This window comes from Meles meles, chromosome 19 (assembly GCF_922984935.1).
Source record: "Meles meles chromosome 19, mMelMel3.1 paternal haplotype, whole genome shotgun sequence".
Classification (NCBI taxonomy): domain Eukaryota; kingdom Metazoa; phylum Chordata; class Mammalia; order Carnivora; family Mustelidae; genus Meles; species Meles meles.
In genome coordinates, this window is record NC_060084.1 from 23,092,689 (window position 1) to 23,119,296 (window position 26,608).

General features: G+C 37.4%; 1 protein-coding gene across 3 annotated transcripts in view; it reads left to right on the forward strand.

Annotated features, from left to right (window-relative positions):
- Positions 1 to 26,608, forward strand: part of CDH8 (cadherin 8) — a 383,236-nt gene that overhangs the window by 293,195 nt on the left and 63,433 nt on the right. For all 3 annotated transcript variants that reach the window (XM_045989291.1, XM_045989294.1, XM_045989292.1), the window contains one exon: positions 20,518 to 20,639. In XM_045989291.1, coding sequence (XP_045845247.1) covers positions 20,518 to 20,639 — 122 coding nt within the window. The remainder of the gene's footprint in view (positions 1 to 20,517; positions 20,640 to 26,608) is intronic.

Consider the following 26,608-nt stretch of genomic DNA (forward strand, 5'->3'; position numbering starts at 1 on the left):
AAGTCGTCAAGCCGAGCAGGTGAGAGAACAAAATCATACAAAATGAGAGCAAACTCAGTGACTCCATCAAACTTAGGAACATTAACATTACAGGGATCTCAGACGAAGAAGAAAAAGAGAACAGGGCAGAAAAATTCATTTGAATAAATAATAGCTGTAAAGTTCCCTAATCCGGGTAAGGAAACATATCCAGATCCAACAGGCACAGAGAGCCCCCAACAATTTCAACCCCGTGGCCACAGACCTCACTACGATAAGGCCCACTCCTCCTCACTACCGACATGTAATAAATAAAATAGCAAAAAGTAGTGGTAAAGTGAGAATTTTAAAAATCAACAAGAGAAAATACTTACATATAAGGGAAATCCCCAAGGCTATCAGTTGCTTTTTCACTGGCAACTTTTTCTGGCAACTTGTAAGCCAGAAGGGAGTGGTAGAATATATTTGAAGTGCTAAAAGGGGAAAAACCAGCAACCAAAAAACGCCTGATCCAATAAGGCTATCATTTAGAATAGAAGGAGAGATAGTTTTCCTGGGGCAGAGGTGGCGGGAGGGGGGGTTTTGTTTGAGAAGTTCATGACCACAAACTATCACTATATGAAATGATAGAGGGCACTGTGAGTGGGAAGGAAAACCCGGAGTAAGTAAAGTCAAAAGCAAAAACGCAGTAAAAACAAGTTTATCTGTCAAAATCAGTTAAGGGACAAACTAGGGGTTTTGGAGAGGAGCGGGGTTGGGGGTTGGGTGAGACTGGTGGTGGATATTAAGGAGGGCACCTATTGCATGGAGCAGTGGGTGTGGTGCATAAACAATGAATTATGGATCATTGAAAAAAATTTTTAAAAAATCAGTTAAGGGGGCACCTGGGTGGCTCAATGGGTTAAACCTCTGCCTTCGACTCAGGTCATGATCTCAGGGTCTGGGGATTGAGCCCCGCATCGGGCTCTCTGCTTGGCGGGGAGCCTGCTTCCTCCTCTCTCTCTCTCTGCCTGCCTCTCTGCCCACTTGTGATCTCTGTCAAATAAATAAATAAAATCTTTAAAAAAAATCAGTTAAGGGATTCAAAAAAAATCAAAGAATGTAAAGTATAATACATTTACCTAAAATGTATGTGTGGAGGGGGTGGGGGGAGATGAGTGAAGTATGGGTTCAAACTTAAGCAACCATCAAGTTAATATAGATTATAATATGCTTAAGATGTTATATATAACATCTTATGTATATAACATTTTTTTTAACATTTATTTGACAGAGAGAAATCACAACTAGGCAGAGAGGCAGGCAGAGAGAGAGGAGGAAGCAGACTCCCCGTGGAGCAGAGAGCACGATATGGGGCTCGATCCCAGGACCCTGGGATCATGACCTGAGCCGAAGGCAGAGGCCTTAACCCACTGAGCCACCCAGGCGCCCCTTATGTATATAACATCTTAACGGTAACCAAAAATGAAAAACCAGTAATAATAAGAAATGAAGAGAAGGGAATCCAAAGATACTACTAAAGAAAGCCAACTAATTGTCAGAGAAGACAACAAGAAAGGAACAGAACTATAAAAACAAGCATAGAACAAGTAACAAAATGGCAACATATACCTATCAATAATTACTTTGAATGCAAATGGACTAAATGCTCCAATAAGGGGACATTGGCGACAATATTATCAAAGCAAGATCCATCTGTATGCTGTTTACAAGAGACTCAGTTCAGACAGAAAGACATGCTGATTGAAAATGAAGGGATGGAAGCATTTATCATGCAAACAGATTTGAAAAGAAAGCCAGGATAGCAATACTAACATCGGACAAAATAGATTATAAACAGAGACCGCAACTAGGCACAAAGGACGTTATGTTATAAAGGGAAGAATCCAGCAAGATGATAACTGCCATTGGAAATATGTATGCACCCAACCTGGGAGCACCCCAATATATAAAGGAGTTAATAACGATCATAAAACGAAGTGATCGTTAGCAATACAGTAATAGTAAGGGGCCTTAACACCGCATCCTTCATCTATGGGCAGGGGATTCATGCAGTCAACAAGGAAACAGTGGCTTTGAAAGACACCTTGGACCAGATGAAGCCAACAGATTTCTTTAGAAGTTTCCCTCCTAGACAGCATAATATATATTCTTTTCAAGTGCACAAGGTATATTCTCCAGAATAAAACACGTATTAGGCCACAAAAGAAGCAAAACAAATTGAAAAAGATCCAGGTTATATTGTGCATCTTTCCCAAGCACAATGCCATGAAACCAGAAATCAAGCACAAGAAAAAGAGGCTGGAAAGAGCACAAGTACATGGAGGTTAAATAACGTGCTACTAAACAAAGGTGCAACCTAGAAATCACAGAAGAAATAAAAAATTATATGGAAAAAAATGAAAATGAAAACACAGTGGTCCAAAATCTTTAGGATGCAGCAAAAGCTGTTCTCAGAACAAAATTTATAGCAATACAGGCCTACCTCAAGAAGCGAGAGGAATCTCAAGCAACTAGCCTTAAAACTAAAGGACCTAGAAAAAGAACAAACAAAACCCCAAACCAGCGGAAGGGAGGAAATACAGATTAGAACACAAACGAGTAGAAACTAAAAGGAGTGGAGTGGAGTAGAGTAGAATAGAATAGAAAATCAATGAAACCAGGACCTGGTTCTCTGAAAGATCAACAAACTGATTAACTTTTACTCAAATCATCAAAAAAAGGAGAGAGAGAGAGAGAGAGAGGACTCATATTCAAAAATGACAGAGTAGACATAACAACCAACATTACAGATACAGGAGAGATTATGAGAGAATATTATGAAAAATTTGATGCCAACAAATTCGACAACCTGCAAGAAACAGATATTCCTAGAAACAGATCCCACAAACGTATTCTTAGAAACTTGTCACCTGCCAAAGCTGAAGCAGAAAAAAAAATAGAAAATTTGAACAGACCAGTTACCAGCAATGAAATTAAATCAGTAATCCGAAAACTCCCACCAAGCCAAAGTCCAGGTCAGACAGCTTCACAGCTCATTTCTACCAAACATTTAAACAACAGTTAATATGTCTGTTTCTCAAACTACTGCAGAAAATTGAAGAGGAAGGACAAGTCCCAAATTCATTATGAGGCCAACATTATCCTGATACCGAAACTAGATAATGACATTACTTAAAAAAAAAATAAAATTATAGGCCATGATCGCTGATAAAAACAGATGCAAATACCTTAAGTAAAATACCATCAGTTAACACAGTAATACTTAAAAAAAAAAATAATTTACCATAATCAACTGGGATTTACTGAATATTTATCAATATTTGTAAATTAATGTCACAGATGACATCATTAAGAGAAAGCATAAAACCCATATGATCATTTCCATATATACAGAAGAGGCACTAGACCAACTACCACATCCACTCATGATAAAAAAAAAAAAAAAAAAAACAACACAGTAGGTTTAGAGGGAACAGACCTCAACATAATAAAGGCTATCTACAAAAACCCCACAGTGAACATCATACTCAATGTGGAAAAACGGAGAGCTTTTCCCTTGAGGTCAGGAACAAGATAAGGATGTTCACTCTCATCACTTTCATTCAGTATAGTAATGGAAAGTCCTAGACACAGCAATCAGACAACAAAAAGAAATAAATTGCATCCAGACTGGTAAGGAAGAAGAAGTAAAAGGTCCACTATTTGCAGCTGACATTATACTATATAGAGAAAACCCTAAAGAGTCCACCAAAAAAACGGCTACAACTGAGCAACAAATTCAGTAATGTCACATTATATCAAATCAATATACAAAAATTAAAAGCATTTTTATACACTGATAATGAAGAAGTAGAGAAATTAAGAAAACAATCCCATTTATAATTGTACCCCAAATTATAAAATGTCTAGGAATAAACTCCACCAAGGAGGTCAAAGACTTGTACTCTCAAAACTAATATAACACTGATGAAGGAAATTGAAGACAGAAATAAATAAGACATTAAATACTCATGTACTAGAAGACTAATATTGTTAAAATGTCCATATTGCCCAAAACAATCTACATTTAATGTAATCCCTATCCAAATACCACCAGCATTTTCATGGAATTTTAACAAATAATTCTAAAGTTTGTATGGAACCACAAAACACCCCAATAGCCAAAGTAATCTCCCCCCCCTTTTAGAGAGAGAGAATAGCGGGGGGGTGGTGGGGGTTGGGGCAGAGGGACAATCTTAAGCAGGCTCCATGCTCAGAGTGGAACTGAACATAGGGCACAGTCTCACAACTCAGAGAGCAGGACCTGAGCTGAAATCAAGAGTCAGATGCTTAACCTACTGAGACATCCAGGCTCCCAGTAGCTGAAGCAACCTTGAAAAAGAAGAGCTAAACTGGAGGCATCCCCATTCTAGACTTCAAGTTATACTACAGAGGGTAGTCATCAAAACAGTGTGCTACTAGCACACACACACACACAAATTAATGGATTAATGGACGAATACATCAGTGGGACAGAATAGAAAATCCAGAATTAAACTGACAATTATATGGTCAGTTTATCTTTGACAAAGGGGAAAAGACTGTAACAAATGGTGCTGGGAAGTCTGGATAGCTACATGTAATAGAATGAAACTGGACGAATTTCTTTCATATCACATACACAGATTAAGTACTTATATGTGGTACCTGAAACTAAATATCCTAGAAAAGAGCACAGACAGTAATTTCTCTGAATTTGGCCATAACTTTTTTTTTAATGTATCTCCTAAAGCAGGGGAAGTAAAAGCAAATATAAGATGTTTAGACTACTTCAAAATTAAAAGCTTTTGCACAGCAAAGCAAACTATCAACAAAACTAAAAGACATCCCCCCCCCCAAAAAACAGGCTTCATTTATTTAAAAAAAAAACAAAAAACAGGCTTCATTTATTAAAAAAAAAAGGCTTCATTTATTTAAAAAAAAAAAGGCTTCATTTATTAAGAAAAAAAAAAAAAAACTAAAAGACATCCCACTGAATGGCAAATGACATAGCCGATAAAGGGTTAGTATCCAAAATATAATTATAACTTAAATCAACACCCAAAAAACAAATAATCCACTTTAAAAAAAAAAAAGGGTGGAAAACATGAACACATAGTTCTCTAAGGAAGAAATGCAGATGGCCAAGAGACATGAAAAGATGCTCACCATCACTCACCATAAGGGAAATGCAAATCAAAAGGACCATGAGACATTGCCTCATGCCTGTCAGGATGGCTGAAATGAAAAACAACAAACAAGTTTCGGTGAGGATGTGGAGAAAAAGGAACCTTTGTGCACAGTTGGTGGGAATGCAAATGGGTGCAGTGACTGTGGAAAAGACTATGGAGGATCCTGAAAAAATTAAAAATCAAACTACCCTATGACCCATTAATCACACTACTGGGTATTTACCTAAAGAATACAAAAAACACTGATTTGAAAAGGTATATGCCCTCCTGTATTTTCTGCAGCATTACACACAATAGCCAGATTTTGGAAGCAATCCAAGTGCCCACTAATAGATGAATGGACAAAGAAGTATTTGTGTGTGTGTGTGTGCATATCTATATATATATACACTTATATTTTATATTTATAAATTACATATAATTCATAATTTATACATAATATAAATAAATCAGCCATAGTAAAGAATGAAATCTTGCCATTTGCAATGACATAGATGGATCTAGAGAGTATAATGCTGAGTGAAGTAAGTCTGAGAAAGACAAAAACCATATGATTTCACTCAGATGTGGGATTTGGGGAACAAAACAAAGGGAAATAAAGAGACAAACCAAAAACCACACTCTTAACTATTGAGACCAGATAGTTAACAGAGGCGAGCTGGGGCAGGGGACCAGTGAAATAGATGAAGGGGATTAAGAGTACACTTATCTTGATGGAAACTGAGTAATAGATAGAATTCTGGAGTCATTATATTGTAAAACTGAAATAAAAAACACTGTTACTATACTGGTATTAATATAAAAAATAAATATGATATTTAAGGTTATAACTAAAATAATATTAATAGAAGTCTATGTAACTAATTGGCTAATGGGGAAATGGAAAAATTAATCAATCCAAAAGAACATAGAAAGGGAAAATAGTACAGAACTGATGAATGGAAATATATAAAAAATTAAAACCCAGATATATAAATAATCACAATAAATGTTTGTAAGCTACATACTTTAATTAATATTCTTTAGTTTTCAGACCAGAATAAAAAGCAGCTAATATTTGAATCACATTTTTTATCTACTCTGATAACCTTTTTTTTTCTTTTCCCTCAAATTTTTACTTAAATTCTAGCTAGTTAACCAATACTATAATATTGGTTTCAGGAGCACAATTCAGTGATTCATCACTTAAATGTTAACTCACAGTGCTCATCATAGTAAGTGCCCTCCTTAATACCCATCACCCATTTAGTCCATTCCCCGCCCCCCCTTCCCTCTAGCAACCCTCAGTTTGTTCTCTATAGTTAAGAGTCTCTTAACTCTTAACTCTTTTTTTTCCCCTTGTTCATCTGTTTTCTTTCCTAAATTCCACATATGAGTGAAATCAGTCAAGGACACATAAGGACTCTGAGCATTAAAGGACGCTCAATCATGCCAGTTCAAACCAAAGCAAAATAGTTCAGCTAAAGAGTAAGAAGAAAGAAGCATTACCAAAAATAAAGAGAAAAGTTTCATAATGATCAATGATTAAATTCATCAGGAAGATATAAAAATCTTTTATTTATATGTTCTATTTCCTAAGTTTTTTTTAAATGGCAAAAACAAAGGGAAAAATAAACAAATCGACAGATGTAGGTGACAAGTTTAAACCCCCACTCTACTAATCAAACTACCCCCCCAAAAAAACCCAAAACAACAAAAAAAACCAAAAACAAAATTACAAGAATAGTGTTTTGATATTCTCATCTGTAATCTCTTCTAATTGAAAGGTCTAAAACACTGCCCTCAAAATTACAGAACATGCTCTGCTCAAACATCCTTGAAATATTTACCCACAATGTCTAGAAACTGGACCATAAAGCAAGTCTCAACTAGTGCAGAGTATGCTTTTCTACCACAATGGAATTCAACCAGAAAAAAAAAAAGCAATACACACACACATGCACAACTAAAAGTATCCCCAAGTATTGGAAATTAAGCCATACACTTTTTTTTTAAGATTTTATTTATTTATTTGACAGAGAAGAGAGATCACAAGTAGGCAGAGAGGCAGGCAGAGAGAGAGAGGGGGAAGCAGGCTCCCTGCTGAGCAGAGAGCCCAATGCAGGGCTTGATCCCAGGACTCTGGGATCAAGACCTGAGCGGAAGGCAGAGGCTCTACCCACTGAGCCACCCAGGCGCCCTAAGCCATACACTTTTAATTAACCCATGGGTAGTAGAATAAAATCACAAAGGAAATTACCACATTTTAAAAATCAAAGATAACAGAATCATGACATGGCAAACATTGTGGGACATAGCTAACAGAGAGGACAGAGAAAAAAGAGTCTGAAATGTCTAAACTGGAAAAAAAGAAATGCTAAAAATCAGTTACCTATCTTTGGGGTAAATTTACCCCAAAGATACAGATGTAGTGAAAAGAAGGGCCATTTGTACCCCAATGTTTATTGCAGCAATGGCTACGGTCGCCAAACTGTGGAAAGAACCAAGATGCCCTTCAACGGATGAATGGATAAGGAAGATGTGGTCCATATACACAATGGAGTATTATGCCTTCATCAGAAAGGACGAATACCCAACTTTTGTAGCAACATGGACAGGACTGGAAGAAATTATGTTGAGCGAAATAAGTCAAGCAGAGAGAGTCAAGTATCATATGGTCTCACTTATTTGTGGAGCATAACAAATAACATGGAGGACATGGGGAGATGGAGAGGAGAGGGAGTTGAGGGAAACTGGAAGGGGAGATGAACCATGAGAGACTATGGACTCTGAAAAACAACCAGAGGGTTATGAAGGGGCGGCGGGAGGGGGTGGGGTGTGGTGGGAGGTTGAGGAACCAGGTGGTGGGTAATAGGGAGGGCACGTACTGCATGGAGCACTGGGTGTGATGCCAAAACAATGAACACTGTTATGCTGTAAATAAGCAAATAAAAATAAATAAATTAATTAAAAAAAAAATCAGTTACCTAAGCACCTGCTTCCAATAGGATAAAAATGAACAGAAATCTAAAAACTAGGAGAAATGTGGAAATAAATATAGGATGGGGGTGCTTGGGTGGCACAGCCGGTTAAGCATCCACATCTTGGGGGCGCCTGGGTGGCTCAGTGGGTTAAGCCTCTGCCTTCAGCTCAGGTCATGGTCTCAGGGTCCTGGGATCGAGTCCCACGTTGGGCTTTCTGCTCAGCAGGGAGCCTGCTTCCCCCTCTCACTCTCTGCCTGCCTCCCTGCCTACTTGTGATCTCTCTCTCTCTGTCAAATAAATACATAAAACCTTAAAAAAAAAAAAAAAAAGAAAAGAAAAATCATCCATGTCTTGTTTTCCACTCAGGTCGAGATCTCAGGGTCTTAAATTCTAATTCCACATCAAGCTCACGCTCAGCACAAAGTCTGCTTGAGACCTCTCTCTCTCTCCTTCAGTCCCACAGTCCCTCCCCCCACCCCACTCTCGAATAAATAAATCTTTGTAAATAAATATAGGAGAGAATATAATGAAACTGGAAACAGATACCATAGAGAAATCCACCAGAAATAAAAGCTGTTCATTTGTCAAGATTAATAAAATTAACTGAATCTTGCAAGGAAAAATAGAAAAGGTACAAGTTACCAATATCAGAAATGAAGAAGGAGACATTATTACAGACTCCATAGATGTTAAAAAGGTAGTAATTGGACATTATGGACTTATTTATGCCCATAAGGTTTAAACTACGTATGACAGAGGCTTATAAGTTAAAAATGTAGTCTTTGCAAACTGGCATAAATACCAGAAAAACGAAAAAAGGTTTATCACTTTCTCTACTGAATAAAATGAATTCAGAAAAAGTAACTAACTTTTAACACAAATCGCCATGCCCAAATGACCCAGACACAAGCTTCCTCAGAGAGAAGTAAAAGACAGAGCAGTTTCTACCCCATGTCATGAAGCCAGCCTAATCTTAATGCTAAAACCTGATGAGCATATTACAGAAAAGGAGACTAAACAATCTGCTTCTCATAAACAAAATTCTACATAATTTATTAGCAAATCAGTACCACTAATATGAAAATATAATACTATAACCAGGTAATACAAGGATAGGTTATAACATTTGAAAAAAATCTTATTAATGTAAATTAAAATATTGAGAGAAAAAAACTAAAATCCTATCATCCATCTCAACAGATGCAGAAAATTATATACTCATCTCTTATTCATGAAAAAAGCTCTTTGTACCCTAGAAATAGGGAATTTAATCTGATAAAGGGTAGCTACAAAAAAATTAGCAAATATGAGGTTTAATGGTACACAAGAAAGATTTCTCCCTGTAATTGGAAATGAGATAAAGTTGTCTACTACTGCTACTTTCTTCAATTATACTGAAGGTTTTAGCCATTACAGTAAGATAAAAGTAACAAAAGTGAAAATATCGGAAAGGGAGAAATAAAGTTGTCACTCTTCACAGACAATATGATTGATCGAATGCATAAAAATTAAAAAGAAATCTATAGTTAAACTATTAAGTTTATGTGATTAGAGTTCTAAAATATTCAGACACTATTTTCTAGTAATAGGGAAAATAAAGATACTACTTAGTAAAAAGACTTCCATTAAATAGTAACAGAATCTAAAGAAGGATGTAAAGGACCTTTGAACAAAAACCTACAAAGTATTAGTAAGAGAAATTACAGAGGTTGTGTCTCCAAAGAGAGTGAAAAATCAAACCAGACAGTGGGAGAAGGTATGTTGACACCCCATGTAGCAAAGGACCCATATTCATAACATATAATGTGCATATCCAGTAGGAAAACATAAACAACCCCATTATAAAATGGCAAGAACCTGAACAGGGACTTCATGGAAGAGGATATCCAAGTAGCCATCTTACCATCATAGTTTCTTAGCATCGAATCATCAAAATTTTGCAGATTAAGACAAATAAAATATAGTTATGTATCTTGACAATGACTAACATTACAAATGAGTAATAAGGAACTGGCTGTACCAAGGGTTCTTCCAGACCTGCAGTGACCTGAACTTCTACACATTGCTGGTCAGAGTGTAAAGTAGTATATCCACATTAGCAAATATTTGGACACATACACTTAAGTTGAAAGACTGTATATCTATCATCTTTCACTTTATTTCTAAGGACACAATACAGCTCAGTTCATGTATCTATGCACCAAAAGATATACATAAAATATTTATAGTAATACTTTTCAAACAGCCTGAAACTGAAATACCCAAATATCCACCAGTACGAGAAAAAATGAATAAGTTGTAGTATATTTATTCAATCAAATTATTTTCCCAACCATGGGGAAAATGAGCTATAGTTATATACAACTATGGGAATCATTTTGACAAGTAATACTATATTGAGATAAAGTAGCCAGTGTGTACAATATATTAACTCAACTTTTATAACATTCTGAAGAAAGCAATTTAATGTCATGTTTAGTAAGAGAAGGGGTTACTGTAAGAGTCATAGTGACTGGCATGGGTTACATGAGAGGCTTTTGGGGAGTTGGTATTGATATGCCGAGTGTATTGATCTGGAAGCTGGTTACAGGGGTTTGTTCATGTTATAAAATTCTACTGGAATAAAATCTTAAGATTATATGCTTTGTTGTTTGCATAGCTGACTTCAAGTACAAAAGTTGACCCGACACCAGAAACTTAACGGAGTCATCCCAGTTTTGTTTTGTTTTTTTTTAAATAGGACTATTATGTTTTTATACATAAATTCACTAATAGAAAATTCCATGTTAATGGAAACATCAAACCTTTTAAAATATTGTTTATTGGTTTATTATGGTCATATCACTTGAGAAGAAATTCATACTGAAAATATTCTACTCTAGGATCATGTTTTATAAGTACTGTATTTTATTAGTTAGTTTTGTGTCTGTCTGTTTCCTTATTTGTTGGTCACAAAGCCCTGGATTCCCTTCAGCTTTACCACTTCTTAGCTTTGACTAAATAGGGACAAGATGACTGGAGTCTATAATATATCCTTGTTTTAGACTGATTGGATGTTTAAGAGTGGACAGTTCTTTACTACATAGTAAGATATTTAAGTTATACAGATTGATTTCAGTACGTACATTCCCAAAGATCAGATTTACGTCTGCGAGAGAGTATCTTCACAATAACCCAACGAAACCCAAAGAGTATGTAACAGATCATGCAACAAATGCTGGGAAGTTTACAGTATTTGTTTTCTTCTCTAACGAAAGTGTATTTGGTCTTGTGGGCATGCATGTACATATGCATGTCTGTATTGGGGCACAATACATGTCTGTTGTAAACTGGTACTGAGTGAACATTTAAACAGAATATTGGCTACAACGTTACATTAATCCCTCTCTAAGTGTGAGTCCCTCTAACTAAGATCTGAATATATAAGGGATTTAAGCTGAATTGCATTGTCAAAGTAACTTCAAGATACTCAGTCCTAATAATCTTGAATCAATCCCATTTGAAATAATTAGAGGGAAAAGAAACACCACTGAGGATTGGATAATAGAGGCATAATGCAATTTTGTTAGCAGAGTAGATTGAGAGATTTTTTGCCAAGAAGACTTAGATTATCAAAGAGGACATGGGAGTTATAAACTCAACACAGAATTTTATTTCCTTATCTGTTGCAGCTGGGAGAAAGAGGAGTTGTGTAAGAAAGCTAGAAACATGTATTTGGGATACTACCAGAAAAAAAAAAAATCGGGCAAAAACAATACACAGTAGAACAGAGCAGCCCATCTCAAATGGAACAAACTAAAACCACACATGCATACGCACATATGTGCAAAAACAAAACCAAAAAGCATACAGACAATAGAGGAAACCAAATTTGTAAGCCTCAACAACTAAAAGTAGTATTTTATAACAGATGTTAATAGAAAAATGGAAAGTGTAACAGCTCTCTTCTCATTAGTATTGACTTTTCATTTATAAACAGTCATAGATGTTTTCTTTATGTAAAATGTGACAGTTAAACTTTTACATTTAATAAAAATACGGAATCCAAGAGGTTCAAAAAGTTAGTGCTCACGTCAGTGGTTTGAAAATTTTCCCTGTGGCATCAAAATTTTACAACCATAAACTGCTTAGTTTTAAGGATCTCAACTCTTGATCTGAGGAAAAGGATCATGAAGATTACGTAGTTAGTTAGGAAAAGGGTAGAGTGGAGAACTTGCCACGTGATTATGTAGGACTCTGCAGTTTCCAGGTTCACAGAAGATGAATGTAATAAATAAGGGAGCTGTGCATTTTCTCCCCATTCGGAGAGCAGTTGAAAATGCTGTAGCCAGACAGCATGTTTTTTAGCAGTCAGGAAAACCAAACAAAGGTCAGCGAAGACTTGAACCAAAGTCATGCTCAGGGGTCGTTTTCTCCAGGGACTTGAAGCCATTGTGAAATATATCTAAGTCCACAACTTTCTCAGGCAGAGAGAGCGCTTCTCTCCCTTTCTTGAGAGCACTACTATTTAGGTAATAGAAAAGTATGACTTATGAGATTCATTTGGTACTAAAGCCCCCATCCGACTGAAGTTCCAGTGTAATTCTAAACTACACTGTAAATAGGACAGATTTTTAAGGAGTAAAATAGAATCCCTCCTCCTCATAGTCTGGCTTGCTGAAATTTTCACAATCCTACAACAAAAAAATATGGAAATTCTGGTGGTCAGCTGCTTCCTTGATGCATTTTAGAAGGCAGAAATTTCTTGGTATATATTGAAAGGGGTTGAAAGACTGAACCAACCCATCAATACTGTTGCCATGACAGTGAAAGGGTAACACACAAGAATAATATCGTCAGGAGAAAAACCTAATATCCCCAGGAGCATTTCTAACCTGCTGGTATCCATTGGTTAATTATATTCTAGGCTGTTCCTATTTAATAACCTATGGATTGGTTAACCATCCACTAACAATTTAGAAATTACTGTATCATTGATGGGCATAATAGCTCTCAAGAAGTTTTATCTTTAGCCACAAGAGAAGCGAAATCTGCTGCTGAAATTATTTTCCAAGACTTTCTTTCACATTTCCCTCAGTTTTGTTTTACATTTCCTAACTTGCTATCTTTTCTATCACATATTCAGTTCCTATAATCTTCCTATTTTATGAACCTTCACCGTGCCTCTCATCTCTATTCAATTATAAATTCTCTTATTTTGCATTCCCCTGTTGCCTGTAATTTACTGCTCATGGCTTCCACCCTTCTCCTTGTAGAGGGCTCAAGATTTCTTTATTGAGCCCCACTAGTATATCTAAATTTGTCAAATCATTTTTTTTCTGTTATAGCCTGAAAAAGAGAGACTGTTTATTTCAATCGATGCCTGCAAAAACAGCTCATGGAAACTAGTTAGAAGCAAATTCCCAAGTAACTTAGACTTGGCAGTATTCCATTACCTTTGATTATAAAAGGGCAAAATTAATGGGCAATTCATGAGGCTCTGTGACAGAGAGGTGACAGGAAGTCAGTATAATGCAAATGGCAGAAGTCAAGGAGTTGTTTACACTAGGTGCAGGTTCATGTTTTGTGTGTGGGTTTTTTTCCTCCCATCGTTATGTGAAAACAGTCTGACTTCCCTGGCCAGCTGAAACAGGCTTTTCCTTCCAGACCACTGTGTCGCATCTCTTCTGTTTAAGAAATTAATCTTTAATGAATGCTAATCGGGTTTCTAATTATAATATCTTTAGATTTAATGTTTGTGTATCAGATGAAAAGCAAACATTTTGGGGCCAGTCATGAAGGACATGAATAATTTCCTCAGAAGCTTATCTAATTAATTTTATTGCTCTATAATATCTTTAAAATTTGAACTGCCATCATTTCATTAATTTAGATAAAAGTGAATCTTCAGCACTTAAATTGGACACGTGCAAGAATGTCAACCGTGCATGTTCATCTAATGTAGTAGATGAATATGATAACACCTTTGGGGGGTCCTTGGGGGCCATGACACACTAGTTTTTGTGCTCCTTTTATTGTTTCTCTTCCAGTTTTAACAGCTTCAAGAAATCATCAGTCTATTTCTGGGATACTCATACACTTAGGAAAATAAGATAAAACCAACCCTAACTTTTCTTGCCTGTCTGCTTTATGCTAACATTTTAAAATTGTAAATCTCATCAAGAATATTTCAATGGCTTGGGGCACCTGGGTGGCTCAGTGGGTTAAGCTTCTGCCTTCGGCTCAGGTCAAGATCTCAGGGTCCTGGGATCGAGCCCCGCATCGGGCTCTCTGCTCAGCGGAAAGCCTGCTTTCCCCTCTCTCTCTGTCTGCCCCTCTGCCTACTTGTGATCCCTCTCTATCAAATAAAAAAAAAAATCTTAAAAAAAAAAAAGAATATTTCAATGGCTTGACCATAATCGCATGATATAACCCATACTCCTTAGCATGTAACAAGACTCTCTCTGATTTGGTCTCACCTCGGTGTCCCGTGTCACCACCAGTTACTTCTCTGGAAACACTCTCCACCGGGGCTACTGATTTATTGGTGATGACGTCCGCTCTAGGCTTCTAGGCTTTCAGATGTGGCTCTGTCTCGAAGATTTGTCCACCTTTCTTTACCTAGGAGACTTCTGTTCGTTATTTTAAAGCTGATTCAAAGGTCATTTCCTTGTTTAAATCCTTCCTGTGACTATAGGACAGTGTCTCTGCCTCCTGTGATCTTCTGAAGCACTTTGTAAAGGAGTATTTTGCAGGACAGATGAAGGTGTCAGCTAACCCTTATAATGCTAGGGTCCTCTGGATTCCTTGCTTCCATCTGTGCTTAGTAACAGGGAATACAAATGAAACTATTTACTGGATAACTAAAGAATGATGAAAAAGGAAATGAATGCATAACAAAAGGGTGTTCTCAAACATCTCACGAGGGAGTTATGAGCTTTTTAAACGTCCTTGAGCTTTTACATGTTGAAACATGAATTGAAAGAAGCATGGACAAGTAAATCTCACGTATCCTTGTTTTGTTCAGACAGGAACTGGTTTGGGAAGAGTATCGTCCTCTTTGGTCACAAATGGCCTAGTGTTTGGGAAGAGGGTATTCCCTCTTAAATTTGGCCAATTATTAAATAATATAGTGGTTTAAACGGTGCCCCCCCCAAAAAAAAGTTTTGTCCAGTGTCCAGGTCCTAACACCAGAAACCTATGAATAGGCTATTTGGAAAAGGGAGGGTATTTGCAGATGTAATTAAATTATAGATTGTAAAATGAGATCATCCTAGATTACCTGGTAGGCCCTAGGTCTAGTAACCACTGTTTTTATTAGCGATAGGAAAGTAGAAGACATGGTGAGAGGAAGAAACATCCCTGTGAAGACTGAGGCAGACACTGCAGCTCTTCAGTCACAGAAAAAAGAAGTCCTTGGCTCCTTGGATGGTCTCCACCAACTAGCAACCACCTCCCCTACTTTGAGATCACCACTGGGCTTCAACTTTTCCACATTCCTGTAAAACGCAATTAGTTCTTTCTGAAAGGTTCAGAGCTCTCTGCATTATGTTTCTCCATCCTGCCTGTGCCTGGACCAAATGACTGAGCCATGGCTCTGATGCTCCTTTCCTAGGGACACTCTGCCTTAGCATTGGAGGGTCCTGTATGGGGGGGTAGAGGGTGTGTGGGGTGGGGGGAGTAGACTTGAGTCCTCTTGGTTCACTTCTCTCAGCATGAAACCTCTCCTTATGGGCCATGGAAGGAGGATCAGGGCCCAGGATTCTCAGGGATGCTTGGTCCAATGTAGAATTAGGTCACATGAATGGGGACTTGGTGGAAGAAAGCAGGCCCCACCTGCAATTGCCCAAAACTTAGTCTCAGCAACAGGAATCTGAGCAGGATGAGAAAGACTAACATCCCGCCTCTTCTGGGTATAGAGCCCTTGACTAGAAGCCTGGGGGAGAGCGAGTCTTGTGTTCTTGACTGTGTTAGTCCGGAAGATAGTTCTCATGTTCCTGACCTCTGAGAGTGGGTGGAGTAAGCAAGGGTTGGTTCCAACACCACAGACTAACTTATCAGTGTTTTGTAGATTTTCTTGAATAAATGTTTTTATTTGCTATATGTCCTTAGGACCTTTTTCAAAGACTTTAATTTAAAATATACTTTTTTTTTTAACACATTTTTCTGGGAAATGGGATGGTGCTGTTCCTCATGCTGGCATGCCCCAAGTCAAAAAATAAAATAGGAGTGCCTGGGTGGCTCAGTGGGTTAAAGCCTCTGCCTTCAGGTCAGGTCATGATCCCAGGATCCTGGGATCAAGCCCTGTATCAGGCTCTCTGCTCAGCAGGGAGCCTGCTTCCTCCTCTCTCTCTGCCTGCTTCTCTGCCTACTTGTGATCTCTCTCTGTCAAATAAATAAATAAAATCTTTTTAAAATACATAAATAAATAAAATAATAACACACACACACACACACACCCCAAAAAATAAAACCCGAATTGTTTGTTAAAAAGGCTTTTGAAAAGAGATGTAGTTTGGGCTGAATCTTAAAGGAGAACAAAGAATCCAAAGTTATAAAAAGAAGGGATTAGGCTTCATTGTTAGGGTTAACTGTCCAGTATGTTTTACGTAAACACGAAGGCTACAGAAATCCTGTCTTGTCATAATCCACTAGCATATCCTTTTTTAGTGCCTGAGTATATAGTTCAGGTTTTCTTTTTAATCAGGCATACTGTAAACTACTAAATTAAAAGGAAGCACCTAAAAAGACATCCAATTCAACTATCGATGTAAGAAGAAATTTAGTAAATTTGGCCCATTATTAAATAAATGTAAAAAATGCACCATTGCGGTAAACACAATACACAATGGACACACCATGAGATTCTTTATAGTTCTGAGCAGTAGATTCCAAATTGAGTTCTGGGTTTTCCACAGGCCCAAACAAAGAAGAAATTAATTTTTTGAAGATTTTATTTATTAGAGAGAGAGAGGGAGAGAAAGAGATCATGAGCAGGGTGGAGGTGTAGAGGGAGAAGCAGACTCCCCACAGAGCAGGAAGCCAGATGTGGGGCTCCATCCCAGGACCCTGGGATCATGACCTGAGCCCGAGGCAGATGCTTAACCAAATGAGCCACCCAGGCGTCCCACAAAGAAAAAAAAATCATCATTTCCCAAATGCCTACTGTTGATTAGATTACAAGATATTGTTTACTTGTGGAAGTGCTAGGACAAATTAAGTATCATAACTGGAAGAAGCGTCTCTGTCATTTATGAGGTTCTAACAGTATGAAAATGACAGATCCCCATCCCACGTCATCTCTAACAAACAAACAAACAAACAAATCAGAGTGATATTTTTCAGGGTTCTGAGCCCTGGGTTAGTTAATACCACCTTATCCCTGACACTACATATGAGGAAAAGGTATCCTACTCTAATGTCCAGAGTTAGCCCAAGAAGCGGCTCATGCAGCTTTTATCTTTTGTGCTGGAGTCTTACCACCTGTCAGCCGTCTAGATGTAAGAGATGAATCCTCTTCCCCCCCACCCCCAATGCTGAGATCAGGAAAAGAAGAGAAAAGAACAGATTTAGCATAATTATCCCTTGCCCAAATGGTGAGGAAAAAAAAAAATCAATGTATGCATGTTTGCCTGTCAGGTGTGTGTGCAGCATAAGACAGAAAACAAAGGGTTTCAGTTGGTAGACTTGACCCAGTCAACCATTGCCCATAAATCTGACTCAAGTTTAGCATTTTCTTCACTTTCCAAGGAGCAAGATTGTGTTCAAGGAGAACAGCTTTTCCTTGGACTTTCCAGTTCTCAAAGACTGTGCACTTATTTTTCCACTGTCTTTTTTGTATATGTAGTTTATTAAGCCTATGTTGATTGTTGGCTCTTTGTTAATTGAAGGGTAGAGAGATGGAAGACAAAAATATTATAGAAGGCTCCTGTCATCATTTAAATACACAAGAGTTGGTCTAGGATGTGGAACAGAGAAAATGAATGTTATATAAATAAGTAACTTATCAGTAGTTTGTAGAGTTGAGATACAGAGAATTACAATAAAAATTAATCACTTAAAGGGACTCTGCTTGGGTACAATAGCACCATGAGTAAATACAGGGAATTTAAATTGTTCAGTCTCTCAGGGAGGCATGCAGATAATTAGTGCAATTCTGGCAATGTTAAGGATATATCCACTTCTGCATCTGATAGTTGGACTCCAAATTTAAATAAGTGTTTGTCCATGAGATAAGTATTTATAAGAAACCTGTATGTGTTCTTGAAGAAATGGCAGTGATTAGTTACCTTAAGCAGATATATTTTGTTTTGGACTTCAGTATTATTCTGTGCAAAGGTCTCATGTTTGGGAGACCAAAGCTACATCTGGGGGTTAATTTTTAACTGAATAATATTGGTAAAGGCATATGTTCCTTTGAATGCCAGTCTCCCCACCTAAAATAGGAGAATTACATTGAATTGAATATAATTCATAGGTCCATATGGTTATAATTTATCTAGGATTGAAAGAGATCTACTTCCATAAACATCCCACTGTATAGACCAAACAGTATGCATGGCGCTCATCATGTTGACAATTACCAAGGACAAAGGCTAAAATGCCCTTGACTGTGTGCCTAATACTGAGCACCTACTGTTTTCTCTTATTTTTAACGGTTCTGGAAATACAGTTCTTTGGTTTCTTTCAGTTTTCTCCGGGACAAAAGCAGGTTAAGTCACTTGTTCAGGATCACGTAGGGACTAGAAGGCACAGCCGGCACCCCAAACATTGCTGTTAGGTGCATACACTGCATTCCCTTTTATTCTCTAGCAGCTGCTGTTCAGCTCATGGTAAGGCTAGAGAAGAAGCATAAATCTTTAAAGATATAATTGTACTTTATTTCACATACCTTATACCTTATTTATCCACCTTAAACAGGCAGATAAAGCACAAAATATAACTTCCCTCTCTTGGGATCATGTAATTTTTTGAAACTTCCCTTTCTATTTGAAACTAAGAGGTCCATGGTTCTTCTTTGAATTAAGAAGAAATTCACTTATTAGAGATAAGACGGTAAAAGAAAAGGGGTTTATCAGGTGAGACATTTAAGGCCATTGGCTGGATTCTGGGGAAGTGAGGTTATGTTCCACGACTGAGGCGGTGGGAATTCCACAGGGTACTATCCATCCATCCATAGTTAATCCCATTAGCATACTGGAGAGTTGCCATGCTAGTTAACTAAATTCAAATCTTGTAGAATTGCCAGTGGGTTTAACCAACTATAAATTTAGAACACGGCTATGATTATTTAGTGTGTGCTTTAGAAGTATCTTGCTATTTCACACACACAAAAATGAGTATTTGAGGGGTTTAGAGCTCTGAATTTAATCAATTATCACAAAGATCACTTTGATACATCAAATGCAAGTCTGCTTCTTCATATCCAAAAGCCACACACATCCCCCTCTTGGCTTACATATAAATATTCACTGCCAGAGCCACAAATAAATAACTGACCATCACCAGTGCATTCTGTATAATTTACAAGAGATCAGAAGATTATTACATGGTACAAACTGTATTGCATATATTACAAACGAAAAATCATCACATGGCCAAAGTCAACAGTGTACTAGTCAATGCACCAGATTTCTGGGTATGCGTGCGTGTGTGTGTGTGTGTGTAACTTTTAAAATTTAAGGACTTAAGGATTAAAGATTACGTATTAAATTCTCTGCTGTTGGAATTGACCTGCAAAGAGGAAAAGATTATTATCTATTTACACTGATGAAAATCTTTATGAAAATGACAATATTAAAATTACTTGGGCTTATCTTACCAGAAAAATCCCAAGGTCAATTTTGATTAAAAAAAAAATAGAATTCACAAGAGGGATGATTCCCCATCTTTAATACTGTCTTTATCATTGTTAAGGAATTGCTCTCAACCATTGGCTCTGGCCTTTTCCTGGGTTTTTGATGTTCCTCTTTAACATATGGCCAGTCAAATAGGGTAATAGCCCAAAAATGGCTTGAGTCCTACCCAAGATAAACAAAGAGAGAAATCTTCATTGCGTAGGGCTTTTTTTTTTTCTTTTGTATAATGCATTTTATCATTAAAAAAAGCTTTCTTCATCAGGGAAACCTCTAAGTTTTTCAGAGATGGTCTTTGTCATGCTAAGCTCCAGCAAATGGTGTTTGAAATCATAATTTATACTTAAGCAGTCAAGTACATGCTGTTTTTTTTCCCCCTATTGAGTGGTCAGTTTCCATCATCACTATGTTGTAAACCCCCTAATTAAAGGAAGTTGAAACAGACACACATGCTTTCCAGAAGAAAGTTGAGTTGCACGTTAAAAATGAAGTACCCTCAATGCTGATGTTATTTTTTCCTTCCCATAGGGAACCACAGTCAGATATCACGAGTGCCTGTTGCTATTAAAGTGCTGGATGTCAATGACAACGCCCCTGAATTCGCATCCGAATATGAGGCATTTTTATGTGAAAATGGAAAACCCGGCCAAGTAAATATCTCCATGTTGTTAATGCTGAATATGTTTGTATACAACTGTCTCATATCTGATTAACCTGCATTCTAGTGAGCATCTCATCATTTACGGTCTGCAAAGTCACAGGCAGGAAACATCCAAATGGGAACAGAGAAGGAGCATTTTTTTTTTCTTTTGGAGAGGTTAATTCTCTCTACCCTAGACCACGTGGGCTTCTCAAGTTCAGCACCCCGCTGTGCCATGAGCCAAGTAACAATCTTAAAGTCTCTAGGGCTCTGGCTAAAACACGGAGGTCTTAGAGGGATGGGGACAAAAATTTTAACCTTCTTATGACAGGAAGCACGAGAAAGGCATTTATATTTCATAACAACCGTAAGAACCACACCTAAGAGTGGAACCCAGGAAGACCAGTGGTAGAAAGTGATTTTTGCAATCTGTAAAAATGCAGATGTATTTAGATAAATATAGGATGAACGTGATTTAGATGTGCAAGTGAAGCATCTGAAAATTGTGTATTGGTGAAACATTTTTTTTTTTAACCTCTCATGTAGCGTAGATAGGGACAATGTAGACAGATAAAAATAGAGAAATAGGAAAGAAGGAAGGAAAAAGGAGGGAGGGAGGAAGAGAGGAACAAACAAGACAAAACCTGCTCTACTCTGAATGTCAAAATGGAAATAGTCTATGTAAAGTTCTCAAAGCACAAATGTAATAGACTTATTTTAACAAGGTGCCAAAGTACTGTATGTTTAAGAAATTTATCGTTTTTCAACTTCCTACTTTATTTCTGGATGGTGACATTTTAATTTAAATAAACAGCAGCTGACAGCATGACATTGGAGTTGTTGATCCAACTATTCTTGGGCCTCACGTGGGTGTTAGGAATTAAACTTACTATTTGCCGAGTAGCTTACCTGACAAGAGTCAGATTTTTTTTTTCCACCTACAGAAAGGAATAGTGCTGTAGCCCTATACTTTTATTTAATTATTACAAAAAGATCGATGTGTTACCCTCCTGTGAAACAGTAGACGTTTCCCCCTGTATCCCAAGGATGAGCCTCATTTCTGTCTCCCAAAGTAAGACACGGATACATGCGTGTACACACACACACACACACACACACACCACCACCACCACACACGTACAGCTAAAATTCTAGCATTCAAACTCATGCATTTCAAATATCTAGAGGTCATAAATACTGTTATCAAAATATTCAATTTCAGCGGTGATAGGCTCTTAAAAATATTCTAACATTAAGTTTCCTAACTTCATCATGTGGAACTGCCCTCTATCATATCTGTTGAACATTTTCATTCATAATCTTTTGAGGGTAGAGTGCATGTGTATATCTATGTGTGTAAATGGCAGTAATGATCACTTGGCTAAGTTGGCAGATGGAGTCGACAGAGTTTGATCAAAATTTACACAGGTTAGTTTCAAGGATATGGTTGTGTGAACCCGATTACTCCTGGGGTGATGTAGCCAATCAGAGACTTACAAGCCAGACGTTTTTGATCACACAGAATCTGTCAAATACTTTAGAATTAAAAAAAAAAAAAATTCATGAAAAACTCATCACACAAGTTCCGAGAGTCAATGGCATTGATATTTCAAAAATCCCACATTGGCTTCACTTGTGGTATTGACATATGCATGCCTTTGGACCTCCAGGAATCTGGAGGTTTACCCTGTGGATTTTGACTATTTCCAAGGTTTTAATGATTCCTCAGCAGTTCTTACCCTCAGGAAAAAAAAAATGCATTGTTTCATCATCTTTCTTCTGCGCAATCAAAATAAAAAAAAAAGCAGTTCATTCTTTGTTTTATGATTTTTGCATATCAAAATGAATGACTCATTCTGTGAAGAAATGTTTTTGTTGTGTATCTGTCCACTGCCACTACCTTATCCTCAAGTGAATCTGTTAGGTATGTTTATCAGAGTTCATATTTACATAAAGAGATCAGATTTTTGACTCCTCACATAAGCTTTGGACGTATGACTGACTGGTTGATACACAAGAAGTTGTTCAAACAACTCCTGAATTCCTTGCATCTTTTGTGTTAGTCAGAACTCATGTGTGATTCATTACACCATTCCTAGTTCACTTTTAATGGCTCAAGGATCTCCTTTTTGTATTTAACATTTTCTAAAATGCCTATGTGTTATCGACACCAAATAGTGTTTATGTAAGTTCAACACAGATGCACCTTCAGTCCTCTTTCATAACAGCACAAAACAACTGAATTCATTCTGAAATCAGAATATTCATTATGAGGTGATCACACACTCATGAAAAACAAATGTCAATAGTATTAGCACTAAATTCATAGTTATATCGGTATTTTCAACTCTTATTGTTGGCTTTAAAACAGCCTCAGGGAAAGGAATGTAGGGACTCTGAAATGTCTGGTTTGCCTGGAAGGTATGGATTTAAGGCTGAACTCAAAGGGGATCAGCGGCCTGACAAATGAGGCAGCTGGAGATTATTAGTAATAATCAAGGGCAAGCCAGTAAAAACCAGTCTGTAAAGACCTTCTGGACTGAGAACACCTCTAGAACGAGGTTTTTAAAACCTCTCACAAAATGAAAGCCAGTATCAACATGAACACAGAGAATTCTGTGCTTGACTAGTTTTTTTTTTTTTCTTCAATGAACACACTCATTTAAACAAAGAATCAAGTAAAATAAAAACTTTTAACAAGGAAGGAAGCACGCCACTTTTCTCTTCTCTATACATAGACCTCCGGCACAGGAGGCATCTGTCCTCGAATTGTCATAGGTTCACTCTGAAAGTAGAATTGGAATTCCTATCTGCTTCTCCCACCTTTTATTTCTTAAGAGTAACAACCACCCATGACAGAAATAGTTCGGAGGCCTCATTTGAAATAATCCCTCCATTACATAATTAAATGTTAACATGGTATATACTATTCCTAGTTACTGCTATTAAAAAACCACTTCCCCACTAGGTAATGTATCTCAAGTCAAGAGTTTTAAGATGACTTTAGTCTTAACTCCATCACAGAATGATAGAATCATCTACAGATTACTCAACCCTCAGTGTAACAGGAGGAATAAGAGTCTTTCCACAGACTCCTCTCTAATGGCCAAGACAGAAATGATGTTATGGATTAAAGATTTCAAGATTAGAAAGCCAAATATGTAACAGACAGCCCATGTGTCTGATAGGATGGTAGGTTTGGGTCCATCAGTAAATACTTATTAAACACAAACTATGTACCAGGACTTGAGGAGGTCTTGGGGATTTAGTGGCAAACAACACCCTAAACAACAGTCTTTTTCCCTTCTAGAATTTTCTCTCTGGCAAACACGTAATAATATTAGACATGATAGAATTGCGAGAACATACCTCAAATCCTCTGGGCAGAAAGGAGGCTGAAGAGCTGAAGGGAAAAGGAGCTCTCTTACTGAAAAGACCTCTTACTATAGGACCCGTCCCACCAGAGACAGGAAACATCTATCAAGAGCTGAGAAGGAGTCAGCTGGGGATAAACCAGGTTCTCTCTGAAGAGAATGGTAATCTGGCTGGACGGGTGGAGGAACAGGTAATAGCTGTGGAGAAACCAGAACCTTCCTTCATTATGCTTGACAACAGCACACTCGGAACCAAACATGAAAGAAAAATAGAGAATTTTAGTGACCAGTGTTGGCCAGAGGGCCTTCCAGAACTCTCTCCTACCTCTTGTCCCTTGAATAGGGTCTTTCTGGGATGTTGTTTCAGATGCTAACCTCTTGTTTACCATACAGACCTAATTAGGATAACTTGCTCCAGATGGTTCATTGATGCAACGATTACACTGAAAATGTTGAATCTCCAGGTGTGAGTCAAGGTCTCTTATTTAGTCCCAGAGAACATTTCATTGTTTGAGGACTAGTTAGATGACAGACTGCTTCAGCTCTTACTTCCTTCAGGAAGGAGCTTCCCCTTTTACTACATATGAATCCAGTGGCGTATAATTAGAGCTTCATCACCCTCTATAGAATCTGAGGCTTGCTATTTGGCATCGAGTTTTAATTATGTCTGGGCTTAAAAGAAAAAAACAAACAAAAAAACAAAACACAGCTCTGGTTTACTTTTTTAAATTCCTTTGTCATGGACCAATACTTTAACAATATGATACTTGCTTATGCTAGGAATATTGTAGGTCCAGTTTAAAAAAAAATAAAGCAAAAATAATAACATCTTATATTTCTAGATATGTCTAGCCAATGCTTGGCATGTAATGAATATTCACAAAATTTTAGAATCACGGTTCTAATTCATTTCGTTCAGCAGTGACAAATATTTCAATAACTAGTTTCTCAGATATTACCATGGAAACCCTTGTTTTACTCACAGACACACAGTGCACAAACTAACCTTTTCAAATGAAAAATCATTTGTTGAACAATATTTCTTGTGCATCTACAAGATGCTAAGTATTGTAATATGACCTGGGGAAACAATGTAAAAAGAACAAAAAAATGTTCTCTCTAATGGAACTTAATGAGGAAAGGGCTTATTAAAAAAAAAAAAAAAGGTAGAATGAATCCGTAATATAATTTCAGTTTTGAAAACTGGATTGAAGGGAAGATGAGCACAACTAGACAGGGGAACAAAGAAAAAGCAGAGATCTACTTTACATAGTGTTTTCAGAGAAAGTTACTTTTTAAGTGGGTATCATGTGAACTAAAACTGGAAAAGAAAAAATGGGAAAGGGCTAGGCATTCAAAGCCTGGAAGCAAGAGCCTTCTAGCCAACAGGATAAGCTTGTGCAAAGACCCTGAATGTAGAAAGACCTTGGTTTGCTTAAAGAATTGAAGACCTTTGTGGCTTAAGTGTAATAATAAGAAGCATGTAATAAGCAAAAGACTGAGATCAAATGAAAAGGGTCCTATTTTGGATAAAATGTACACACACACACACGCAATGAAGCAGCAAAAACACTTAGAAGGCTGTAACTGCAAAAAAATGGGAGTAGTATGGTCAAAGGTGATAGCAAATGAGATGGAGATAAGAATTGTGAAAGCTGTATGCTTACATGAATGATGTAATATAGCAGACGTCCAACATACAAACAATATCATTGCTTCGCAGGTGTGGTGTTGCAGATGAGGGGGCTGAGGCTGAAAAGGGGTGAGGGACTTCCCCAAGGCCAAGAAAAGTGGCATAGATAGGTTTCCTACATCCTTGTACTTTCTAGGGTCTTGCAGTGCTCCCCAAGGAAGCCAACTTTGAGATTCCATTGCCTGTGTGAGCCACTTCTTAGAAATAAGATTCTGATCAGAGTGAGCATTTTTCTTTTTTTTTTAAAGATTTTATTTATTTATTTGACAGACAGAAATCACAGGTAGGCAGAGACGCAGGTTTGGGGGGGGTGTGGGGCGTGGAGGAGAGGGGAGCAGGCTCCCCAGCAAACAGAGAGCCCAATGTGGGGCTCGATCCCAGGACCCTGAGATCATGACCTGAGCCAAAGGCAGAGGCTCAACCCATTGAGCCACCCAGGTGCCCCAAGAGTGAGCATTTTTCAAAAGGGAAAAAAGTCAGGTCCTATGACCAACAAGATACTTAATCCATAGTCATTCCACAAAATCTCCAGTGAAAAGAACCAGGAAGTTAGAAGTAGAAATTATCTGCTATAAACACCAGCAATGAATGAATTCGCTACTTTATTTTTAAAATTTCTGTTGGTTTTTTCCTAATAAATGTGAAACAGTGAATCAAATATACGGCATTTTATAATACTCATGAAACAATAAATTTAGGAGATTTAATTTTAACTTCCCTGCCAGCAGGCATCTTTCAGGATCTATCTGCATACACAGACGGAGACAGGATTGATTTTTAAGACAGATGAAATTGATGACCACAACGAAATGCATAGAGTACTATTTTCATTTGGGGGGGGTGTCGAGTAAGCAGCTGGTAAATTCGAATGCATAAAACGGTATTTGAAAAAATCATATGTAACAAAACATA